Source organism: Lissotriton helveticus, chromosome 3_1 (assembly GCF_964261635.1).
Source record: "Lissotriton helveticus chromosome 3_1, aLisHel1.1, whole genome shotgun sequence".
Taxonomy (NCBI): Eukaryota; Metazoa; Chordata; class Amphibia; order Caudata; family Salamandridae; genus Lissotriton; species Lissotriton helveticus.
Genome location: NC_136061.1, coordinates 274,610,667 through 274,632,299, shown reverse-complemented (window position 1 = coordinate 274,632,299; position 21,633 = coordinate 274,610,667). Strand labels below are relative to the sequence as shown.

General features: G+C 44.9%; 1 protein-coding gene across 1 annotated transcript in view; it reads left to right on the top strand.

Annotated features, from left to right (window-relative positions):
• USP32 (ubiquitin specific peptidase 32) overlaps positions 1–20,118 on the top strand; it is a 1,745,589-nt gene extending 1,725,471 nt beyond the window's left edge. Inside the window, exon 34 of the mRNA XM_078679804.1 lies at positions 19,986–20,118. Coding sequence (XP_078535930.1) covers positions 19,986–20,066 — 81 coding nt within the window. The 3' untranslated portion in view covers positions 20,067–20,118. The remainder of the gene's footprint in view (positions 1–19,985) is intronic.
• The last annotated feature ends 1,515 nt before the right edge of the window (positions 20,119–21,633 follow it).

The following is a 21,633-nucleotide window of genomic DNA, read 5'->3' as shown; positions in this document are numbered from 1 at the left end:
AGCTGCTGTGCCGGCATGTATCCCCTCCAGCGAGTCTCACCCGACTCGTTAGGAATCATTCTGTCGAACACAACATATGCCCAGCTATTATCCCCAAATCGTGAAACAATCCCGGAGCCCTTACTCCTTACCGGATCGGTGAAAGGTGTCAGGCGATATATCAGCCCATGCTTGTTTCAAACAAAACTACGTTGTATATGTATTTACTAAACGGCGTCTTATCGCGATAAGACGCGGCCGCCATTTTAGATAGGGCAACGATCCTTTACAATCAATGTAGGTACCCTCGGCGAGATAAATTCACGCGAGATCTCGATTTACCTTACACATTTCTAAAATTCAAGTATTGTCAATCAACTTTATTAATCATTGCAGCATACACAAGTTGATTTAGTAATGTATCTCTAATAATGTCAACTAGGGCCTTTAATTTCTCACAAGGGGACAGATGTCAATCTGCATAATGTTTTCATGAACAACAATTCATTTTATTTTTTATTTTTTATTTTTTATTTTCTCAATACGCAAACACAGCGTGTGCGATATCTTATAGCACTGTGCCTCGGGAACTTATCCCTGGATTACATGGGAACGATGCAGTAGGGGTACCTTGCTGGAACCCATATTTCCACGTAATGATATCAACCAGGGCCTTTCATTTCTCACAAGGGGACTGATGTCGGTCTGTATAATATTTTCATGAAGAAAAATGCTCATTCATTTTATTTTTTATTTTTTTATTTACTCAATAAGCAGACATAGCGTGTGTGATATTTTATAGCACAGTGCCACGAAAACGTACCCCTGGATTACATGGGAACAATGCAGTAGAAGTACCTTGCTGGAGCCCATACCTCCATACCATCCCCAAAGTGGGAGTAAATGTGCAACGTAATTAATGTCGAACCCAGTCTCATGTACAGTCTAGGCTTTCAAGTGAAAACTCATACAAATGCCAAAAGGACCATCATACTAACTGGTTCAATGTATTTTTTTCCATTCCAGTGATTCGTTCAAACCGAATTTATCACTCTTTTTTTGAAAAATCCATTTAGCCTCCTTCGTAATTAACAACCACTCCACTGTACGTGCATCTCCTGTCACTTTCTCCAACACCAACCACTTAAATGAGTGTTTATTACTGTGGCAGTGTTGCACCAATTTTGTAGTTAATTTTCCAGATTTTATGGTGCTTAAATGCTCCTGAATGCGAGTTTTTATTTTCCGTGTGGTAAGCCCTTTGTAATGTAGTCCACACTGACAGTCCAGCCTGTATACCACATTCGTGGTGTTACAGTTACTGAACTGTCTCAACTCCCATTCCTTGGCTGAATTCAAAGTGACGCTGGTAACCTTAGAGGTAAGGGGACAAACAGAACAAGTGCCGCAGGGATGGTGACCTGTGTGCCGTGTCCTGCTGTTATCTTTAGGAATTTGTGTACGGGTATGCACTAATTTGTCCTTCAAATTACTGGCCCGTTTGAAGGCAAATCTATGAGGAGGCATTTTGAAGTCTTTATTAGACAGGATAGCCCAGTGCTTGCGTATTGACTGCCTGATCTTGGTGGCCAAAGGATCAAACGTCAAAACCACGGGAAGGCATTCTCTTTTTTCTTTCTTATTTACCTCCAGTAAGGCACTTCTGGGAGTATTCAATGCTCTTTTCTTTGCATGCTTAATGATTTTTACCGGGTACTCCCTTTGCAAGAGTTTATCCCCCAGAACCTGTGCTTGTTCATTAAAAACCTCTGTAGTGAAGCAGTTTCTGCGGTAACGGAGAAACTGGCCCACGGGGAGGTTATCTCTGAGGGCCCGTGGGTGGTATGACTGGTAGGACAGCAATGAGTTCCTGTCCGTGGGCTTTTGATGAACACTTGTGCTCAGTTAGTAACCATAACTACTTCCTTTTTTAACCTCCATACCCAACACAAGAGACAGAATAACATTGCATATCTGTGTTGTTGTGTGGTTTTACATGTTGTTTGACACTTTATTGATTACCATGTGGTCTTCCTTCACTGCATATTTTCACAAAGCTCTTTTCTCTTTGAGTTTCTTGGACACATTTTCTTTATTGAGCTTGATGGTGCCAATGATGAAAACAGGGCAATCCTGGTGAGTACCTGCCAGGTTCCCGTTGGTGGTGCGCCCGTGAGGTGCCATCTCGCTCTCACACACTTTTTTTGTTTCTCTCACATCACAATCTGACACTAAAGTGTGTGTGTGTGTGTTGTCTCGCAACTGACTTTTACTTTTTACTTTTTGGGAATCGGGCGATTATTCAAAGGAGGCACAATTCTAGGATATACCAACTACCCCGATAACTAATGGAAGGGGAGTAAGGTTTGTAATAATAATGCAATAATTGGTGTACCCGAAAAGGATGAATCTATAAGTGCTTACAAAGTCTAGGTCTTTTTTGTACTAGTTGCATTATGAGTGGAGGGCGACCTATGACTAGCTTTACCCTCCAAGCTCCTGTTTGTTTTGATATAAAATCGGGAAAATTAACTACAAAATTGGTGCAACACTGCCACAGTAATAAACACTCAATTAAGTGGTTGGTGTTGGAGAAAGTGACAGGAGATGCACGTACAGTGGAGCGGTTGTTAATTACGAAGGAGGCTAAATGGATTTTTCAAGAAAAGAGTGATGAATTCGGTTTGAACGATTTACTGGAATGGAATAAAATACATTGAACCAGTTAGTATGATGGTCCTTTTGTCGTTTGTATGAGTTTTCACTTGAAAGCCTAGACTGTACATGAGACTGGGTTCGACATTAATTACGTTGCACATTTACTCCCACTTTGGGGATGGTATGGAGGTATGGGTTCCAGCAAGGTACTTCTACTGCATTGTTACCATGTAATCCAGGGATAAGTTTTCGCGGCACTGTGCTATAAAATATCGCACACGCTGTGTCTGCTTATTGAGTAAATAAAAAAATAAAAAATAAAATGAAGGAGCATTTTTCTTCATGAAAATATTATACAGACCGACATCAGTCCCCTTGTGAGAAATGAAAGGCCCTGGTTGATATCATTACGTGGAAATATGGGTTCCAGCAAGGTACCCCTACCGCATCGTTCCCATGTAATCCAGGGATAAGTTCCCGCGGCACAGTGCTATAAGATATCGCACACGCTGTGTTTGCGTATTAAGAGAAAGAAAAAAAAATGAATTGTTCTTCATGAAAACATTATGCAGATCGACATCTGTCCCCTTGTGAGAAATTAAAGGCCCTGGTTGACATTATTAGAGATACATTACTAAATCAACTTGTGTATGCTGCAATGATTAATAAAGTTGATTGACAAAACTTGAATTTTAGAAATGTGTAAGGTAAATCGAGATCTCGCGAGAATTTATCTCGCCGAGGGTACCTACATTGATTGTAAAGGATCGTTGCCCTATCTAAAATGGCGGGGGCGTCTTATCACGATAAGACGCCATTTAGTAAATACATATACAACGTAGTTTTGTTTGAAACAAGCATGGGCTGATATATCGCCTGACACCTTTCACCGATCCGGTAAGGAGTAAGGGCTCCAGGATTGTTTCACGATTTGGGGATAATAGGTGGGTATATGTTGAGTTCGACAGAATGATTCCTAACGAGTCGGGTGAGACACGCTGGAGGGGATACATGCCGGCACAGCAGCTAGATAACACTGATACATTGAGATAGCGCATATAGTATGAAAATAGATTTTTTCACCTGACTTTTATCTTTGACAAAAAAAATATATATGCTACAACTATCTAGTTGAAACGTCATGATAGCCATATCCACGTTAGATACTCTCCACCTTTAGAGTAATGGCCCAGGAGGACTGGGCAATTGTGGGATGTGAATGGGCTATCTGGGAATGAAATAGACAGCCTGTTAATCCATCTAAAAGAGTGGAGAAAGCACGGTTTGGGTGTCCAGTCTTTTACAAACAAGATAGAAAGACAGGACTTAAGCATGTACCTTGTACATTTGTTTTGTTTTGTTTTTATTCCTCGCAGAAAATTGCATGGGGAAGGAAAATTAACCTACATTTGCGGTTGCAGTTTTATGAGAACTCTATCCTCCCGGCTGGTATGAGTACTGATGGCCGAATCAGGGTAATTAATATTAAGTTATATACGTGGGGGTTGAGGCGGCACACGCTCCATTAGCAGGTTGTTTACAAAGGTGTTTTTATGTTTTTTCAGTTGTGAAGACTAATTTGTCCTTATGCAGTGGCCTTAATACATATGACGCCCTGAAGAAATTGCCAAAAATTTCGTTGGCAATGAAACATGTCAGCAAGTAAAGTAGTGTTGGTTGGATAGTTAGTAACCATAACTACTTCCTTTTTTAACCTCCATACCCAAACCAAGAGACAGAATAAAATGCATATCTGTTTTGTTGTGTGGTTTTACATGTTGTTTGACACTTTATTGGTTACCTTGTGGTCTTCCTTCACTGCATATTTTCACAAAACTTTTTTCTCTTTGAGTTTCTTGGACACATTTTCTTTATTGAGCTTGATGGTGCCAATGATGAGAACAGGGCAATCCTGGTGAGTACCTGCCAGGTTCCCGTTGGTGGTGCGCCCATGAGGTGCCATCTCGCTCTCACACACTTTTTTTGTTTCTCTCACATCACAATCTGACACTAAAGTGTGTGTGTGTGTTGTCTCGCAACTGACTTTTACTTTTTACTTTTTGGGAATCTGGCGATTATTGAAAGGAGGCACAATTCTAGGATATACCAACTACCCCGATAACTAATGGAAGGGGAGTAAGGTTTGTAATAATAATGCAATAATTGGTGTACCCGAAAAGGATGAATCTATAAGTGCTTACAAAGTCTAGGTCTTTTTTGTACTAGTCACAGCCCTCAAAAGCCTTAACCTTTAAAGACACGCGTTTCATGCAGCAAAACATTTCTTCAATAAAGCTCCACTTTTTGAACAATTTAGCTGAAAATATGCCTATTCTTTTTTCTACAGAGAACCAATTAACATGGTCCAATATTTAACTTACCAATACGCATTTCCCGTTCAGAAAATCGTTTTCATGCTGATGGTACCAAAGTAAACCCTCTCATCTCTGATGACATAATTGCACTAACTCCTCATCCCAATGACAACTGCTTAGTAACAGATTTACAACTATGGGGCTATGGAAAATACAAGCAGAGTGTGCTCATGTATTTCATTGTATTGGTGGGTTTGTATAGTGCTTCGTACTTCTGATGGGGTTGCACAATGCTTCCATTTGCAGCGCCCTCCTGAGTGCCCTTTCTGTTTGCCTGGTTGGAAAGGAGGTAGGTTGTAGATTGGAGATAATTGTGAATTGCTTGAGGTTTGTAGACGTGCTCTAAGCATGGAGCATCCTCATCACTACACATAAGCATGACGTGCTGTGGAGAATGTGAGAAGAGACACAAAAACCCAAGCAAACACCATCTTTACAGTGGTTTGCAACGGTCTAACAGGAACAATACAAACGTCCTGCTAGCAGGGCTGGGCAGGGATTTTTTCAACTGGACATTTCCCTGGTGGGCTGGAGCCATTGATGGTCGGTTTTGAAAACCCAGAGTCGCTTCTGGTGGCTATGCCACTTTTCCCCAGCTCCCAGTGGCAGCCACCACAAGGAAAACAAGCATTAGAAATGCAATAGGGCTCGGATTTATTTGAGTTTGAGCTAATGGCATTGTAAATGGCAATGTCTTTTCGCCATGTGTTATGGAGTGTGTGCATGTGGTGTGTAGTGGAATTATGTGGGTTAGATTGGAATTGTAGCAATGGTGGCATGCTGTGCTTTAGATGAATATGTTTAAAAGTAAAGTGTACCATACTGCGATTGCTACAATAGTTAATTGTGGATGCATTAACAATTGATGCATGCACTGATGGCTGGTGGTGTGTGTGCCTGCCTGTAGAAATTGTGCACTGATGGCTGGTGGTGTGTGTGCTTGGTGGAAGAGTGCACTGCCGGCTGGAGGTGTGTGTGCCTGGTGGAAGGGTGCACTGACGGCTGGTGGGTGTGTGCTTGGTAAAAGCGTGCACAGATGGCTGGTGGTGTGTGTGTTTGGTGAAAGCGTGCACTGACGGTTGCTGGTGAGTGTGCCTTGTAAAAGAATGCACTGACGGCTGGTGTTGTACGCCTGGTGGTGTTTGTGCTTGGTGAAAGCGTACATTGATGGCTGGTGGTGTTTGGGCCTGGTGAAAGCGTGCACTGACGGCTGGTGGTGTGTTGTTGTGTGTAGTGGTGAGTGTGTGGTGGTGAGTGTGTGGGGGTGAGTCTGTGGGGGTGAGTGTGTGGTAGTGAGTGTGTTGTGGTGAGTGGTGATGAGTGTGTGGTGGTGAGAGAGTTGTGTGTGGTGTGTGTGTGTGGTATGTGTGTGTGGTGTATGTGTGTGTGGGGGGTGTGTGGTATGTGTGCATGGTGTGTGTGTGGTCTTGTGTGTGGTGTTATGTATGTGCGTGGTGGATTTAGTTTGAGTGTTTGTTTCCGGCCCACTCACACACTGCCCCTACACATTCACACACTGCTCACTCTGCACACTCACACTGTTTACCCTGCACACTCACACACTGGAGTCACTGTCACTCTGCAGTCACTGTTACTCTGCCGTCACACTCACTCTGCAGTCAGTGTTCACTCACTGTCACTCTGCACTCACTGTCACTCTGCAATCACTCTTCACTCATTGTCTTTGCACTCGCTCTGCACTCACTGTCACTCTGCACTCTCTCTGTCACTCTCGCACTTACTCTGCACTCACTGTCGCTCTCGCACTCACTCTGCACTCACTGTCGCTCTCACACTCTGCACACACTCGCTCTGCACTCAGTCTACACTCAACGTCACTCGCACTCACTCTGCACTCACTGTCACTCTGCACTCACTGTCACTCTGCACTCACTCTGCACTCACTGTCTCTGCACTGTCACTCTGCACTCACTGTCACTCTGCACTCACTGTCACTCTGCACTAAGTCTGCACTCACTGTCACTCTGCACTCAGTCTGCACTCACTGTCACTCTGCACTCAGTCTGCACTCACTGTCAGTCTGCACTCACTCTGCACTCACTGTCAGTCTGCACTCACTCTGCACTCACTCTGCACTCACTGTCACTCTGCACTCAGTCTGCACTCACTGTCACTCTGCACTCAGTCTGCACTCACTGTCACTCTGCACTCACTCTGCACTCACTGTCAGTCTGCACTCACTCTGCACTCACTGTCAGTCTGCACTCACTCTGCACTCACTGTCACTCTGCACTCACTCTGCACTCACTGTCTCTGCACTCACTCTGCACTGAATGTCACTCTGCACTCACTCTGCACTCACTGTCTCTGCACTCACTCTGCACTCTCTGTCTCTGCACTCACTCTGCACTCACTGTCACTCTGCACTCACTCTGCACTCACTGGCACTCTGCACTCACTCTGCACTCACTGGCACTCTGCACTCACTGGCACTCTGCACTCACTGGCACTCTGCACTCACTCTGCACTCACTGTCTCTGCACTCACTTTGCACTCACTGTCACTCAGCACTCACTGTCACTCTGCACTCATTCTGCACTCACTCTGCACTCACTCTGCACTCACTGTCACTCTGCACTCACTGTCACTCTGCACTCACTGTCACTCTGCACTCAGTCTGCACTCACTGTCTCTGCACTCACTCTGCACTCTCTGTCACTCTGCACTCACTCTCTGCACTCACTGTCTCTGCACTCACTGTCACACTGCACTCACTGTCACTCTGCACTCACTGTCACTCTGCACTCAGTCTGCACTCACTGTCACTCTGCACTCACTCTGCACTCACTGTCTCTGCACTCGCTCTGCACTCACTGTCAGTCTGCACTCTCACTCTCGCACTTACTCTGCACTCACTGTCGCTCTCGCACTCACTCTGCACTCACTGTCGCTCTCGCACTCACTTTGCACACACTCACTCTGCACTCAGTCTGCACTCACCGTCACTCGCACTCACTCTGCACTCACTGTCACTCTGCACTCACTCTGCACTCACTGTCACTCTGCACTCACTCTGCACTCACTGTCACTCTGCACTCACTCTGCACTCACTGTCACTCTGCACTCACTGTCACTCTGCACTCACTGTCACTCTGCACTCACTCTGCACTCACTGTCTCTCTGCACTCACTCTGCACTCACTGTCACTCTGCACTCACTGTCACTCTGCACTCAGTCTGAAGTCACTGTCACTCTGCCCTCAGTCTGCACTCACTGTCTCTGCACTCACTCTGCACTCACTCTGCACTCACTGTCAGTCTGCACTCACTCTGCGCTCACTGTCACTCTGCACTCACTCTGCATTCACTGTCACTCTGCACTCACTCTGCACTCACTGTCTCTGCACTCAGTCTGCACTCACCGTCACTCGCACTCACTCTGCACTCACTGTCACTCTGCACTCACTCTGCACTCACTGTCACTCTGCACTCACTCTGCACTCACTGTCACTCTGCACTCACTCTGCACTCACTGTCACTCTGCACTCACTCTGCACTCACTATCACTCTGCACTCACTGTCACTCTGCACTCACCGTCACTCTGCACTCACTGTCACTCTGCACTCAGTCTGCACTCACTGTCACTCTGCACTCAGTCTGCACTCACTGTCACTCTGCACTCAGTCTGCACTCACTGTCACTCTGCACTCACTCTGCACTCACTGTCTCTGCACTCACTCTGCACTCTCTGTCTCTGCACTTACTCTGCACTCACTGTCACTCTGCACTCACTCTGCACTCACTGGCACTCTGCACTCACTCTGCACTCACTGGCACTCTGCACTCACTCTGCACTCACTGGCACTCTGCACTCACTGGCACTCTGCACTCACTCTGCACTCACTGTCTCTGCACTCACTCTGCACTCACTGTCACTCTGCACTCACTGTCACTCTGCACTCACTGTCACTCTGCACTCACTCTGCACTCAGTCACTCTTCACTCACTCTGCACTCACTGTCACTCTGCACTCACTGTCTCTGCACTCACTCTGCACTCACTGTCACTCTGCACTCACTCTGCACTCACTGTCACTCTGCACTCACTGTCACTCTACATCACACATCACTATCGAGTTCCCCATTGATTATGCAGCGGGGTTTACAACCATACAGATGTCCCAAAAGGCTGCCATGAGCCCGTCCTTACCTCATCTCCGCTGCCACTGTCCTACAGATGTAATGCACCCGAAACCGAATGGGTGACATGCAGGCTAGCACAGAATCGGGCTACAGCCGCCTCACCCTTTGATTTAGTGCCTTAGATACACAGCTGCTCTTGATGTTGTTCCTTCATTGCTACAGTGCACGAACCCACCTGGATACTTTATCCGGGGCCTGCGCCTGTCTCTTAACACACATGCAGTAAAAGAATGACAGGTGAAAAGCCTATTTACAAAGTAAACAGTGTCAGAACTCCTAAGTTCCCATGCTTTGCAAGAGGGCTCCCATGTAAAGCGCTCCGACACCTTTGGGCAAAGTTCGCGCTATACAAAATTGCATCAAGTAAATGAAAATGAACCGGAGATGCCAAAGATGGAGCCCAGAGCTCCGCAACACCTCTCTCTGTCTGCATCTCCGCCCTGTGTGACTTCACAACTCGTACATTTGCAATTTATAACTCTGATTGTAACCACCACCATGAGCACATCTATTTCAATCATCTCTGATGCCCGTAGGGGGAACCGAACTGGCAACCTTCGCGCCATGCAAAGCCAGCTTTAAACCCACAAACCAACCACACACAAATAATCATTCGGCCCGCCAGATAGACATAAATGGCAGTGACTCACTCTGTGAGCGAGCCTTCCCCCCACTGCCGAATCATTAACCGTGACCGAAAACACCCAGAGTTCCGCACACCTGTCTCTGCCCGTATCTCCTCCTTGTGCGACTCTACAACTTCTACATCTGCAATCCTGTGCAACAGTCTCTTATGTAAAGCGTTCCGACACCTTCGGGTAAAATCCGCGCTACATAAATTGCATTGAGTAAACCAACATAAACCGGAGATGCCGAAGATGGAGCCCAGAGCTCTGCAACACCTCTTTTACAATTCCTAATGCAGTTTGTACCTTTACGTAACATGTCTAATCCTAAATCCTTATGTTTTGTAACAAACTCTTATGTAAAGCGCTCTGGCACCCTCGGCCAAAGTTCTAGCTATATAAAATGTCACTAATTAACAAAAAAGGAACCGGAGATGCCAAAGATGGAGCATGCAACTTGCCACTCTGTCAGTATCCCCATGCAACACGCGTAATCCTACGTCCTTATACCTTGCAACAGGCAACCATGTAAAGCAATCCGTCACCCTCGAGTAAAGATCGCACTATATAACATTGTATTAAATAAACGAAAATGATCCCTTCGCTGACATGACAATGTGCCTGCCCTTTGTGGCCTCGATCAGCGATGTGCAGAATGAGCATTAATCACGTACAGCAGAGCCATGTAGCTGAACTGGATGACGGAGACCGAAAATACTTCATAGGGCTTGAAGTACTCTCCGACGACAGAATCCAAACACAGAACAAAGGTTGTCAAGGTTTTTACCACCCGTGCAATGTCAGATCCCCGTGTCCAAGCCTTTACAAGTTGTACTCAGCCTTTCATCCCGCCAAGGTTCCACTTTTGCTTCTGTTCTGTGGAAACGATTTCGCCCAAGCCAGTTTTTACCAGGACAGTACTTACACATGAAAGGAAGCAGATAAACGCGCGCCCACCAAACTCACTGGAGAGTGGTGAACGCGCGCCCACCATCTGCCTTCAATTACCGAGGCACCCTGACAGCTCGTAATTGTCAATTTATTGCACTCCCCTGCGCGTAACCACACGGAAAATGCAGGAAGTGGACAAACTCGAATCCAGATGGCCTATTGCGTGAAGGCTAACATAAACACAGCACTGCGAGGGGAAATTAGCATGCAGATGCCAGAAAAAAACCACTGAAAAATCGCGAGCACTGAGGAATTTTTCCTTCACTATTCAGCACCCCGTAACAATACGGCTCGGAGCTCCGCCCCACTGCTGACGCAGTGGTGACGTAGGCCGAGCCCTAAAAAGGTGGTGTCACGAGGGATGGGGAGCGCGGAAGGAGTTCAATATTACTTTAAAAAAAACAAAAATGTACCTGCATCTGGGGGCCGCCTCCCTCGTCGCTGACTCCCTGTGCAGTCCCCGTGCTGCTCTCATATGATTAGAACAGTGCAGGGATTGGCCTGAGCGGGCTGAAAAAACGCTCAGGTCAGGGAGTCTGTGGGATTTCTCCAGCCCCGCTGTTCAATGCAGCAGAGTGGGAGAAACCTAAGTGTACGTGTGTGTTTGGCTGGCCTGAGACGGCCGGCCAATCAAATGTGTGAACTTAGAAGTACACATAGCACTCCTCGTACCCCCTCGCAAGGCCCCTGCCCCCTCACTGCACGCTGTTCAGTCAGCAACCGAAAAATAAAACAATTAAATTATATTGTTTTACTTTTCAGGTGCTGGCTCTGAGCCAGTGGGGTGACTCTCCTCTGCCATTGCAGTGGAGCCACCCCTGCAATCTCCCCAAGATTCATTGCAGCACGCATGAGAGAGGCTGCCAGAGAGAAAGAGATGGAGGGAGGGGGGATGAAGTGATCAGAGAGGGAGAAGAGAGAGAATGGATGGAAGGAAAAAGAGAGAGTGCGCGAGGAGACGTAAGGAGAGGGACTGGTTTGAGCATTTTTTTCCAGGTCTGCTTCTGGTTCCCAAGTCCAGTCCGGCCCTGCCTGCTAATCCTACCCCTACTCTTTAGGTATGCCATTAACAACTAAGCCAAGTTTTATCCATCTCTCCAATTTTCTACGAATATTTTTTGAAGACCAATACTCATCATATTTTTATGGATTTTCATTTTAGCACCTCAGTGAACTGTGGAACAAGGCTTTCCAGTTACCTGCTCAAATTTAACTAGGTGGCGAAAAGTAGACTACGCTGTAGGTATCCCGGCAAAAGGCAAAAATGGTAGGAACACGGGGCATATTCACAAGGAACAGCATTAAAATGATCGCCGCTTTAGCGGCAAGAAACTCCCGCTAAAGCGGCGATAATGGGTTTGATAATATGCCCTATAGAATTCCAATTGAAGCCCAGGTTCTGGTGTTAACATGGGCTTCTATTGGAATTCTCTACGGCATATTATCAAGTCCATTATCGCCGTTTTAGCGGCAGTTTCCTGCCGCTAAAGCGGCGATAATTTTAATGCCATTCCTTGATAATATGCCCAAAGTCACTAGACCACAACTCTTTCACTGAAAACAACATGTCCAAGCTGTACATCTAAAGTGGGACAAACAGAGGCCTCCTCTCTCGCTTGTTTCTTTCTTGTACGCTGGTACCTGTGAAATGCCTCTCCGTTGTGGCTGTTGGTAATCCACCTTCTTCCAATGTACTAGCGTCAAAACACATATTCCACTGACTTTGAAGTCACTCCCTGAACTCCCTTCCATGGAAGGCCAGAGTGTAGTTCAAAATGCTGCCTTCGTCCATGAACTTCTGTCTCCAGTTTCGGCTTTTGTACGGAATCTCTTCCAACACGCAAAGTACTTCTACCTTCACTAACATAGTGCACAGTTTCACAGCGTCTTTGTGGCTGAAAGTATTTTCTATGGTGTCTCCCAAATAGCATTTTTTAATTGGCAGCAAATTTAGACTGATAATGGATATGGTAAACTTAAGGAGAACTGAGGCTACCTGGCTCCTGCCCCTTCTTGGACACAACTCAGATGTAAGTGGGTGAAATGCAAGCATTATCCAGCTCGCTCCTTAGATGTTCCTAGTTAGAAATCTTAGCAGTGGACACCTCATTAGTATGCTGAGCTCTTGTGGGCACAGGCTGCGTGGACCTTTGGGTGCCAGAATCACCAGAAATGGAAAAAGCCTTGCCGCCCACTAGATTATTGAGATCAGCTTTGCAGTGTCCTCTGTGTTTATGTTCCATACATAGCCTATGCCTAGCTGCAATGGAGGCTATAAGAGAAATCGAGGTATTTCGAATGGACACTGCAGTAAAGGTGGAGGGCTGGTGTGGCAGCATCAGAGCCAGGGATCCATTCAACCGGGCTAGCTTTGGGCTCAGGCAAGGTGGCATTGAAGGTCAGAGCGGTGAGGAGACTGGCAGAGATGCAGTGGGCCCTCATCAGGGAAGGGCTGGCATCTGGGTAGTTCCACTCTGACGAAGGAACAGGGCATCAGCTCCCAAGAGAGAGGAGGAGGGGTGGACTCTGGTAGTTCTGGACAGGGATGGAATGTACAGCAGAATGACAAGCATTTCATGCTCTCCTTCCTGCATTTCCTGGCTCCAGTCTGGTGATGAAGCCTGTCCTGTCGGTTTCAGCAATCTCTTAATCCTGATCACCAGGTGTAGTGGCAGAGTTGACAGTGCGTTAGGTCTGATGGGCAGCGGCAGCTGGTGAATGTTAGGGCCTAACCCATGTGCGAGCAGAAACTGCAAAATGCACCATAAACCCAAGGCGCACCATTGCCCTGCAAATGTTTAATGTGCGAGAATAAAACTAAAACATACACCCAAGAAGTACTGATGCCTGTAGGTGTCCAGTGCGCAAGCATCAAACTACAGGCCTAACCTATGTGCGAGCAGAAAACTACAAAATACAACATATACCCAAGGGGTACCCTTGCCCTGCAAATGTTCAATGTGCGAGCATAAAACTGAAAAATACTCCCAAAGCTGTACCCTTGCCTTGCAGGTGTCCAGTGCGCGGGCATAGGCCTACAAAATACACCATATGCCCAAGGTGTACCCCTGCCTTGCAGGTGTCCAGTGCGCGGGCATAGGCCTACAAAATACACCATATACCCAAGGTGTACCACTGCCTTGCAGGTGTCCAGTGCGCGGGCCTAGGCCTACAAAATACACCATATACCCAAGGTATACTCTTGCCTTGCAGGTGTCCAGTGCGCGGGCATAGGCCTACAAAATACACCATATACCCAAAGGGTACCCTTGCCTTGCAGGTGTCCAGTGTGCGGGCATAGGCCTACAAAATACACCATATACCCAAGGTGCACTCTTTTCTTACAAATGTCAAAGAAAATGTCTTTCAGAATTAATTCGTCTGGGCACCTGCCTTCAGAAAGATACTAAAGTCCGACTGGTTGCTCAATGATTCTGCGACTCTGCAGTCTCTTCGAGTGCACAGACCTGGCACTGCCCCCACCTTTCATCATGCCCTGAACGTCGAGCTTCAGCTCTGCCTGTGCAGGACGCCTTCTGCTTCGACTTAATGACTGCGAGGCTCGCGCCACGTTTTTTCTGGCAAGAGTATATTTATTTTAGGACTGAATTGTTGCAGTATTATATTTTAGGACTGAATTGAGTCAATATATTGAGGTCGATATTTAATATGCCAGGGTCACTACCTACGAGGGGCACAATGCCCGCATCCCCAGCTGCCGGCCAGCTTTGCCTTGCTGTACAAAAGGGGGTGGTGATGGACGGAGCATCTGAATCAATCAAACACTCACACCCAGTCAAAAGATCTGGGTTTAATCCATCACCGTTCTTTAGCCCACTCTGCCACCCCAGTTCAGACATGGCTATATGCAAATCAGTCTGACCCTGTGCCTCATGGGAACAGTCCAGCCCGAACTGCCAAGCCATGTCTTCCCTGGACCGGAAACAAGCTTCCGAGGACTGGTTTCTGGCATTCCAACCTCTTTGCCTTGCTTGCACGTTGAAGCTTTGACCCCTGTGAGGGTTTATCTGAAGAGCATGAGCAGCATGGACGTATCCAGTCTATTTACAAACAAGCATTTTAAAATGCATCAAGATCGTCCAGTCCTTACATTTTTTGGAACACTCTTCTGTATCAAGTTTTGCTTCCCTTGTGTTGTGGTTGCAGGTCGGGTCAGTATTTCAGTATTTATTTATTATGATAAAGGAACTCTTTCGAGGTCCACACAAAACCAAAATATACATACAAAGAAAAATGCATAAAATGTCCTTTTAACACTAAACACAAATAAAGAATAACATATTAGTAAAGATCCAAAAAACATTTAAAGAAGCCGTACAATTTAAAACAAAACATTTCATTAGGAGGGTTAATCAAGGCAATCTGAAATGACAGGGCGGAAAGAATGTTAAGTTGTAGGCAAATTGGACGTAACCATCTACGCCTGTAGGGCATCAGGACTGGACAAACAAAAATAACATGATTTAAGTCCTGGTCATGCATCTGACAAAGATCACAGAGAGGAGAGTGACCATACCATCTGGCATAAAGAACTTTCAGCGGAAGCAGGTTTTGTCTTATTAAGTACACTAAGCGACGAACGCCATGAGGGATGTTCCAGTACATATAAGGTTGCGCTTTCCGCAAGATGCATGACTCAATAACAGGAGTACAACCTTTTTTTGACAGCCGGGAATCTCTGTCATGACAAAACCCCAATTCCCATGAAGAAGTCTTCAATAAAGATTTTAATTGATAAGAGGATAACGAAAATAAAGTTTCTTCATCCAATTTCAATTGTGCCACAGCAAATCTAAAGTTTTTTACAATCAAGGAATGTTCATTTAGCTTTCCCAGCAATTCATTTTTTATAAGGTATCTCAAGGTGTTAGACTCACTTTTTGCTATGCCTACTACCCAACGAATGGAGCCAGCCAAACCTTGAGCCCAGCTGCTACGTAGGCCAAGTTCCTGTCTCATGGAAACGGTTGAATTTGCTGAACTAACAGATAGTAAACTACGCAAGATTTTCCCTTCCGTGGAAGATAAAAAACTCCATTTATTTTGCTCTATTAACTCTAAACCGTATAACAGGGAAGCAGGGACTTTTGCTCTAAATACATCTAAAAGAATAGAGAAATGCCTTCTACCTGTAGCTTTATACAAGGCTACTAAACTATTTCCCTGTGAAATAGCCTTTCGGGAGTTATTGTCTATATGGGGTTTGTCACTTAAATTAGTTGTGACAATTTTACCAAGGAAGGTATATGATTTCACCGTTTCCAATTTTTGCTCCCCCACACACCAAGGAAAATTAAGAAATTTAGGTTTCTTCCTCCCGGAGAAACACATCACTTTACTTTTTACCGTGTTTATCAATAGGTAATGGTTTTCGGCATATTCGGACAGTGCCTGCAGGCGATTATTTAAGCCCTTCGGGGTAAGGTCCAAAATCAGGATGTCATCTGCATACATAAGGCATGCAATTGGAACCCCCCCCAAAGACGGAGCAATACCAGCGCATGCTGAAAGGGCAACAGGTAAATCGACTGTATAAAGGGAGAACAGCAAGGGAGCCAAAAGGCAGCCTTGCTTTAACCCATTAGAGGTAAAAATTATTTTAGATAGATCGCGTTCACCTCCCAGTAGAACTCTGCACCAAGTATCTGAATATAGTGCACGAATTAACTTAATGAGATGTAAGGGCATACCTAAATCAGATAACTTTCTCCACAGTAATATCCTGTCCACTTTATCGAATGCGGTGGAAAAATCAACGAAAGCCCCATAAACCTGCCCACCACGGACTTTAACATATTTTTCTGTGAGAACTTGTAGAGCCGACAGGTTATCTAGAGTTCCGTGATTCTGTCTGAAACCTGTTTGTTCAATAGGTAGAATTTTAAAATCAATTACCCATTGATTCATTAAAGTAAGAATACATTTTGCGAAAACCTTACCTATGGCGTCAAGCAAAGCGATTTGACGATAATTTTGGGGAAGATCTCTTGCCCCTTTTTTATATAAGGGGACAATGATACTTCCTTTCCAGGAGGGGGGGACTGTTCCGCTAGAAAAGCAGAATTTAAAAACTGGAAATAGGATCTTGCTCCAAAGTTCACTCTGTTGTTTCAATACTGAGATGGGAACTTTATCTGGCCCCATCGCACCAGAAGAGCGCATGTTCATAATAGCAAATTCAATTTCCTTTTCAGAGGGACAATCAAATATGCATGTAACTTCATTGGATTCCACCCTATGTACTTGCAAATTATTGTTACTGTACAGTTTCTCAATGTATTGAACCCAAATCTGTTCCTCAATGGCAATCGGAGTGGCACTGGCTCTGGTCCCACAGCCCTTGCCAATTAAAGACCCAAAAATTTTTGCTTGACCGTTATAGGAAGCTTCCCTCAGTTGTATCCAAAGAGAGTCTTCCTTATCACGTTTTAGACGAGCCTTAAGCCTAACTCTCCTTCTTTTTAAAATGGACAATTTATGCTTGGCTTCTTGAGAAAATGATAAATATTGCCCCCTTATTACTTTATTTATTTCTATATTTAAAGCCCGCAGAGGAGGAGGGACTGCAAGCAATTTTTCCACACCAGGTTTCTTCTTCGCTATAGAAGTTACCAAATCTAAAAAATTAGCAAATCCTAACAGCTCTCTCCCTTCCCAAAGAGATAAACTCTTAACAGTTTGATTCAAAAGGGATAGCAGACTTTCAAAACAGCGTAAATTCCAGAAACATTTTCCAGAATTAGAGTCGAAGTTCACCAGATCCCTCTCCATGCTCCAAGAGTCCACTTTCGGAAGACTGACGGAGACTGTAAGCAACAACGCATTATGGTCACTAAGATTAGACTCAATGATTTTCATATTTTTCAACTTGGCAAATAGAGCATAATCAGCCATGACGTAGTCAATGATTGAATTTCCCTTATTTGATTTATGCGTAAAAGCTGCCGGGGTGTCAGAAGGGAGCCTCCCATTTACTATTAAACAGTCAACTTTATGTAGACCTTCTAGGACAAGTTTACCTCTTTTATTAGTTTTAACTTTGACAGGGAACTGGGCCGATGGGATATTCAGAGATTCTTCCCTGAGTTTATTTCTGAATAGAGCTAGCCCACAATTCGATATATTACAGTTCAAATCCCCAAACATTAATACATAAGGAGGCGAGGCAACATCCATCGCTGCATTTAAGAAGGAAAATAACGTTTTTAGACCGTCATTAAAGCAACGATTTGGGGGGATATAGATGTTTATTATTACCAGCGATCTATTAGGGCAATCCTCAAAAACATCTTTTAAGGTTATTGCTTGGAACAAATTCCCCGGATCGAGATAATGAGAATAATTCCATTTTATTCTATTTGTTAACAAACATGCTATCCCTCCCTTTGCATGACCTCTTCTAGAAGAAGTTGCACTCTTTTCCAAAACGAAAAAATCCTTTTCTAGCGCTATTCTACCTTCCACCCATGTTTCTTGTAGACAGATTATATCCACCTTGTGTGAATACAAAAAGTCTAGTTTCTCCTTATAATTGGTCGGGTCGCCCCACACATGAGACAGGAGGCAATTAGCTAGCAGTGACTTTTGGGCTCCTAGGGCCAGATGTAGGAAGCCCAATACCAGTCGGTAACGGCCGAAATTACCGAATTTCGCCCGTTACCGACGGGTATTTAGGGTTTGGGATGTAGGAGGCATCTTTTTCGATTCCTTATGGAATCGGTAAAATACTGATTCCTTATTTTAAGGAATCGGTAATTACCGAATCCAAAAAGCTATGTAAGAGGCACTCAAGTGAGTGCCTTCTTGCATTCAGGATTCGTTATTTACCACCAACTACAAGTTGGTGGTAAATATCGAAAACCTTTAAAAAAGCAAATTTGTGCTTTTTTAACTGTGCCAAGTGGCAGACATGTATGTGTGCCACATGTGCACACATGCACGATTCAGGGGTGCAACAGGGTGTCAATGTGACACCCTGCCACCCTTGAATGTGTTCCCCGAATTACCGAATCAGTATTTACTGATTCGGTAATTCCCATTCTATCCTATGGGCCCTCCAGAACCATAGGAATGAATGGAAATTACCGAATCGGTATTTACTGATTCGGTAATTCCCATTCTCTCCTATGGGCCCTCCAGGACCATAGGAATGAATGGGAATTACCGAATCGGTAAATACCGATTCTTAAATACCGAATCTTACCTATTCTGTAAAATTTATCAAATAATTACCTACATACTGTTTACCTATTCTTAAAAACCGTATCGGTAAAATTCGGGATTTAAGAATCGGTAAATAGTATTTACCTACATCTGGCCCTTAGTGACAGCTTCAGCTCTCCGGCTTTTGTCAGGGTCCAATCCGACTTGCCAACGTCCGTCCATCCATCCACGCCCATACTCGCATACAAACACCGCGCCACTATCTTCAGTAGAAGCTTACATTGCCCAACTTCCTGGAGGAAAAGTGCCGTTTCCTCCAGCTTTCCTTCGGTGAAGCCCTGAAGCCCTTTACACCTACTTAACGAACCCAAGATATCCATTATTTCCTGCTTCCCATCTCGCTTTACCTCAAACTCACCTTGTGTAGTGTCGCCGATGCACCTCGTAAAGGGCATCAGATGCATTGGTCTAGGCTTGTCATTGAAGTGTGACATCCATGCTTCCTGCTATCTACGTCATCACTGTGATGTGGGCCCCAATGGAATGGGCACAGTACGTGTGACTTTGACATTCCATCATGCTGATATCAATTCTGTGACACCGGAAGAACAAACATCAAAGTCGTGTTCACTCCAAGCACTGCCAGGTGCATTTCAGGCCTAAGTAAGTCTCTTTACACCAGAGCGTCTCCACCCACACTTGGGAGCAAGCACCTTAAAACACCCCACTTTTCAAGAAGATGTGAACGAAGACTGAGATCAACAGTGCATTTCAATCATGAATCTCTTCAGCTGGCTTTTTACCTGGAGATTTATTGTAAGAGTGTGTGTGTAGAGCTGTGCTTTACAGATACCAGTACTTATTAACACTGCGCTTATCTGCCTTTTATGTTTATAGTTCACTGATTACGGTACATCACATCATCATTCGCATACTTTGGAGACATTTCCTGATGTATTACACCGGGTCACAGTGTTTACAGTGCGGTCTTTGCACTTCCTTATGGTTTATGCTCACATTTTTTTGTGTTCTGATTTTTTTCTCGACAGCATCAGCTGGACGCTGTTCAATACATCACTTGGAGAAGGAGACAGTATATCAGTGCATGCCATAATAATCTGGACAAATGACTCGGCTATTTACTTTAAGTATAATTCACCGAAGCTGCAGGTGAGTCGTTCTTGGCAGGGCGATTCACCTTTATGTGATAAGTTGCTGTACACGCAATGTTAGGAGGGTTGCTAGCACATTCCACCTAAATGTGGGCTCAGGTGTTGTGCTGTGCACAAGTGTGGGCTAGAGAAAGCAACAGAAAAGGGATGCAGGGTGGGAGCAAGCAAAGGGAGGGTACTGTTTTCTTGGACTAGTGCAGTCATTCTTTTCTACACTGCACTTGCGCTGCTTTTTATTTATGACACTAAGAGATACCCAATAAATCGCTTTCTCTCTCAGTAGTCAATTTTAAATCACTTCACACATCTACACCTGCACTGCAGCCATTATCCTTAATACCGTGCTTGCTTCACTGCTTATGGATTTTAGTTGATCCTTCTTCTTGATCAAACAAAACATCCCTGAGCTCCTCCCACACAGTGAGGGTGTTGTAGCCCTTGGTTGCACTAGGCTTTGCAACTAAGAGGAGATCCCAGATGATGAAGCATGCCACCTCGGTGGGTGATGGGATTCCGCCCTCTTTAAAGGACTTCCCTCTCTTTTGAGTGGGACATAGTAGTTTGTACTGTTTCGTTCTTATGAGCTCTTACGAGTTCAGGTAGACCCGGGGATTCTCTTGGTGTGATAAAGGGTACGGTGCGAGCCTGGGACATAAAGGAAGGTAGTGAGCAAGGGAATAGACAGAAAAATATAAGTACTACCCACTTGAAACAACATCCTGAATAGATATGGGTAAGCGAGTGATCCCTTTTGTTCTTAAAGAGGCTTGTGGAAGTTAGGTTCCCCTCGAGAATTTTTTCTAATGGGAGGGCAAAGGGTGCATTTTACAGCAACATGTTAATTGAATTGGGGCAAAAAACAATGGCATTTTTTGAGGATTACTTACATAATAATCCAAAACTTAAGAGTCTTCTGACTGAAGATCACCTTCCCCCAGAGATTTTGGGTATTACCATCCAAGACAAAGAAAAGGTGACAACCAATGTTTCTGCAGCAAAATCTCCCTGAGACATTTGCTAGAATTGCACATTGGTTTGCAATTTTATATAGACATATGTCCTCACTTTTTAAATTATCTTCCCTCACTTGTACCTGGATCTTTCTCTCACCATTTAAAAGTGGGCCCGGTATTTAGTGAAGGGCCATTCTCATGCCCCCCCCCCACCCCTTCCTTTAGAGGCCGGAATGAACGTCCTATACTTTCTTTATATATATTTTTAAAAAGCAATCCAGTGTACTGTAAAACAATAGTTTGATTTACCCAGTCATGCTTCTCTGCCCAGCACCAAAAATAGGTGTTCTAGAATGTTGCCTTGTTTGACATCAGTTTGGGGTTTAAGATGTACGGTGGCATCATTCCACCTTGGGGCCAGAGAGAGGATCTAAAGTATGGCAATGGTGGTAGTCGACAGACACAACTTGCTCACCTCCGCCGCCCTCAAAAAGAGTGCAGACTGCCCCACCCCCCCATCTACCAAGTTACACCACTGCATAGGAGATCAGATTGCTGCAGCTTCGGTCAGT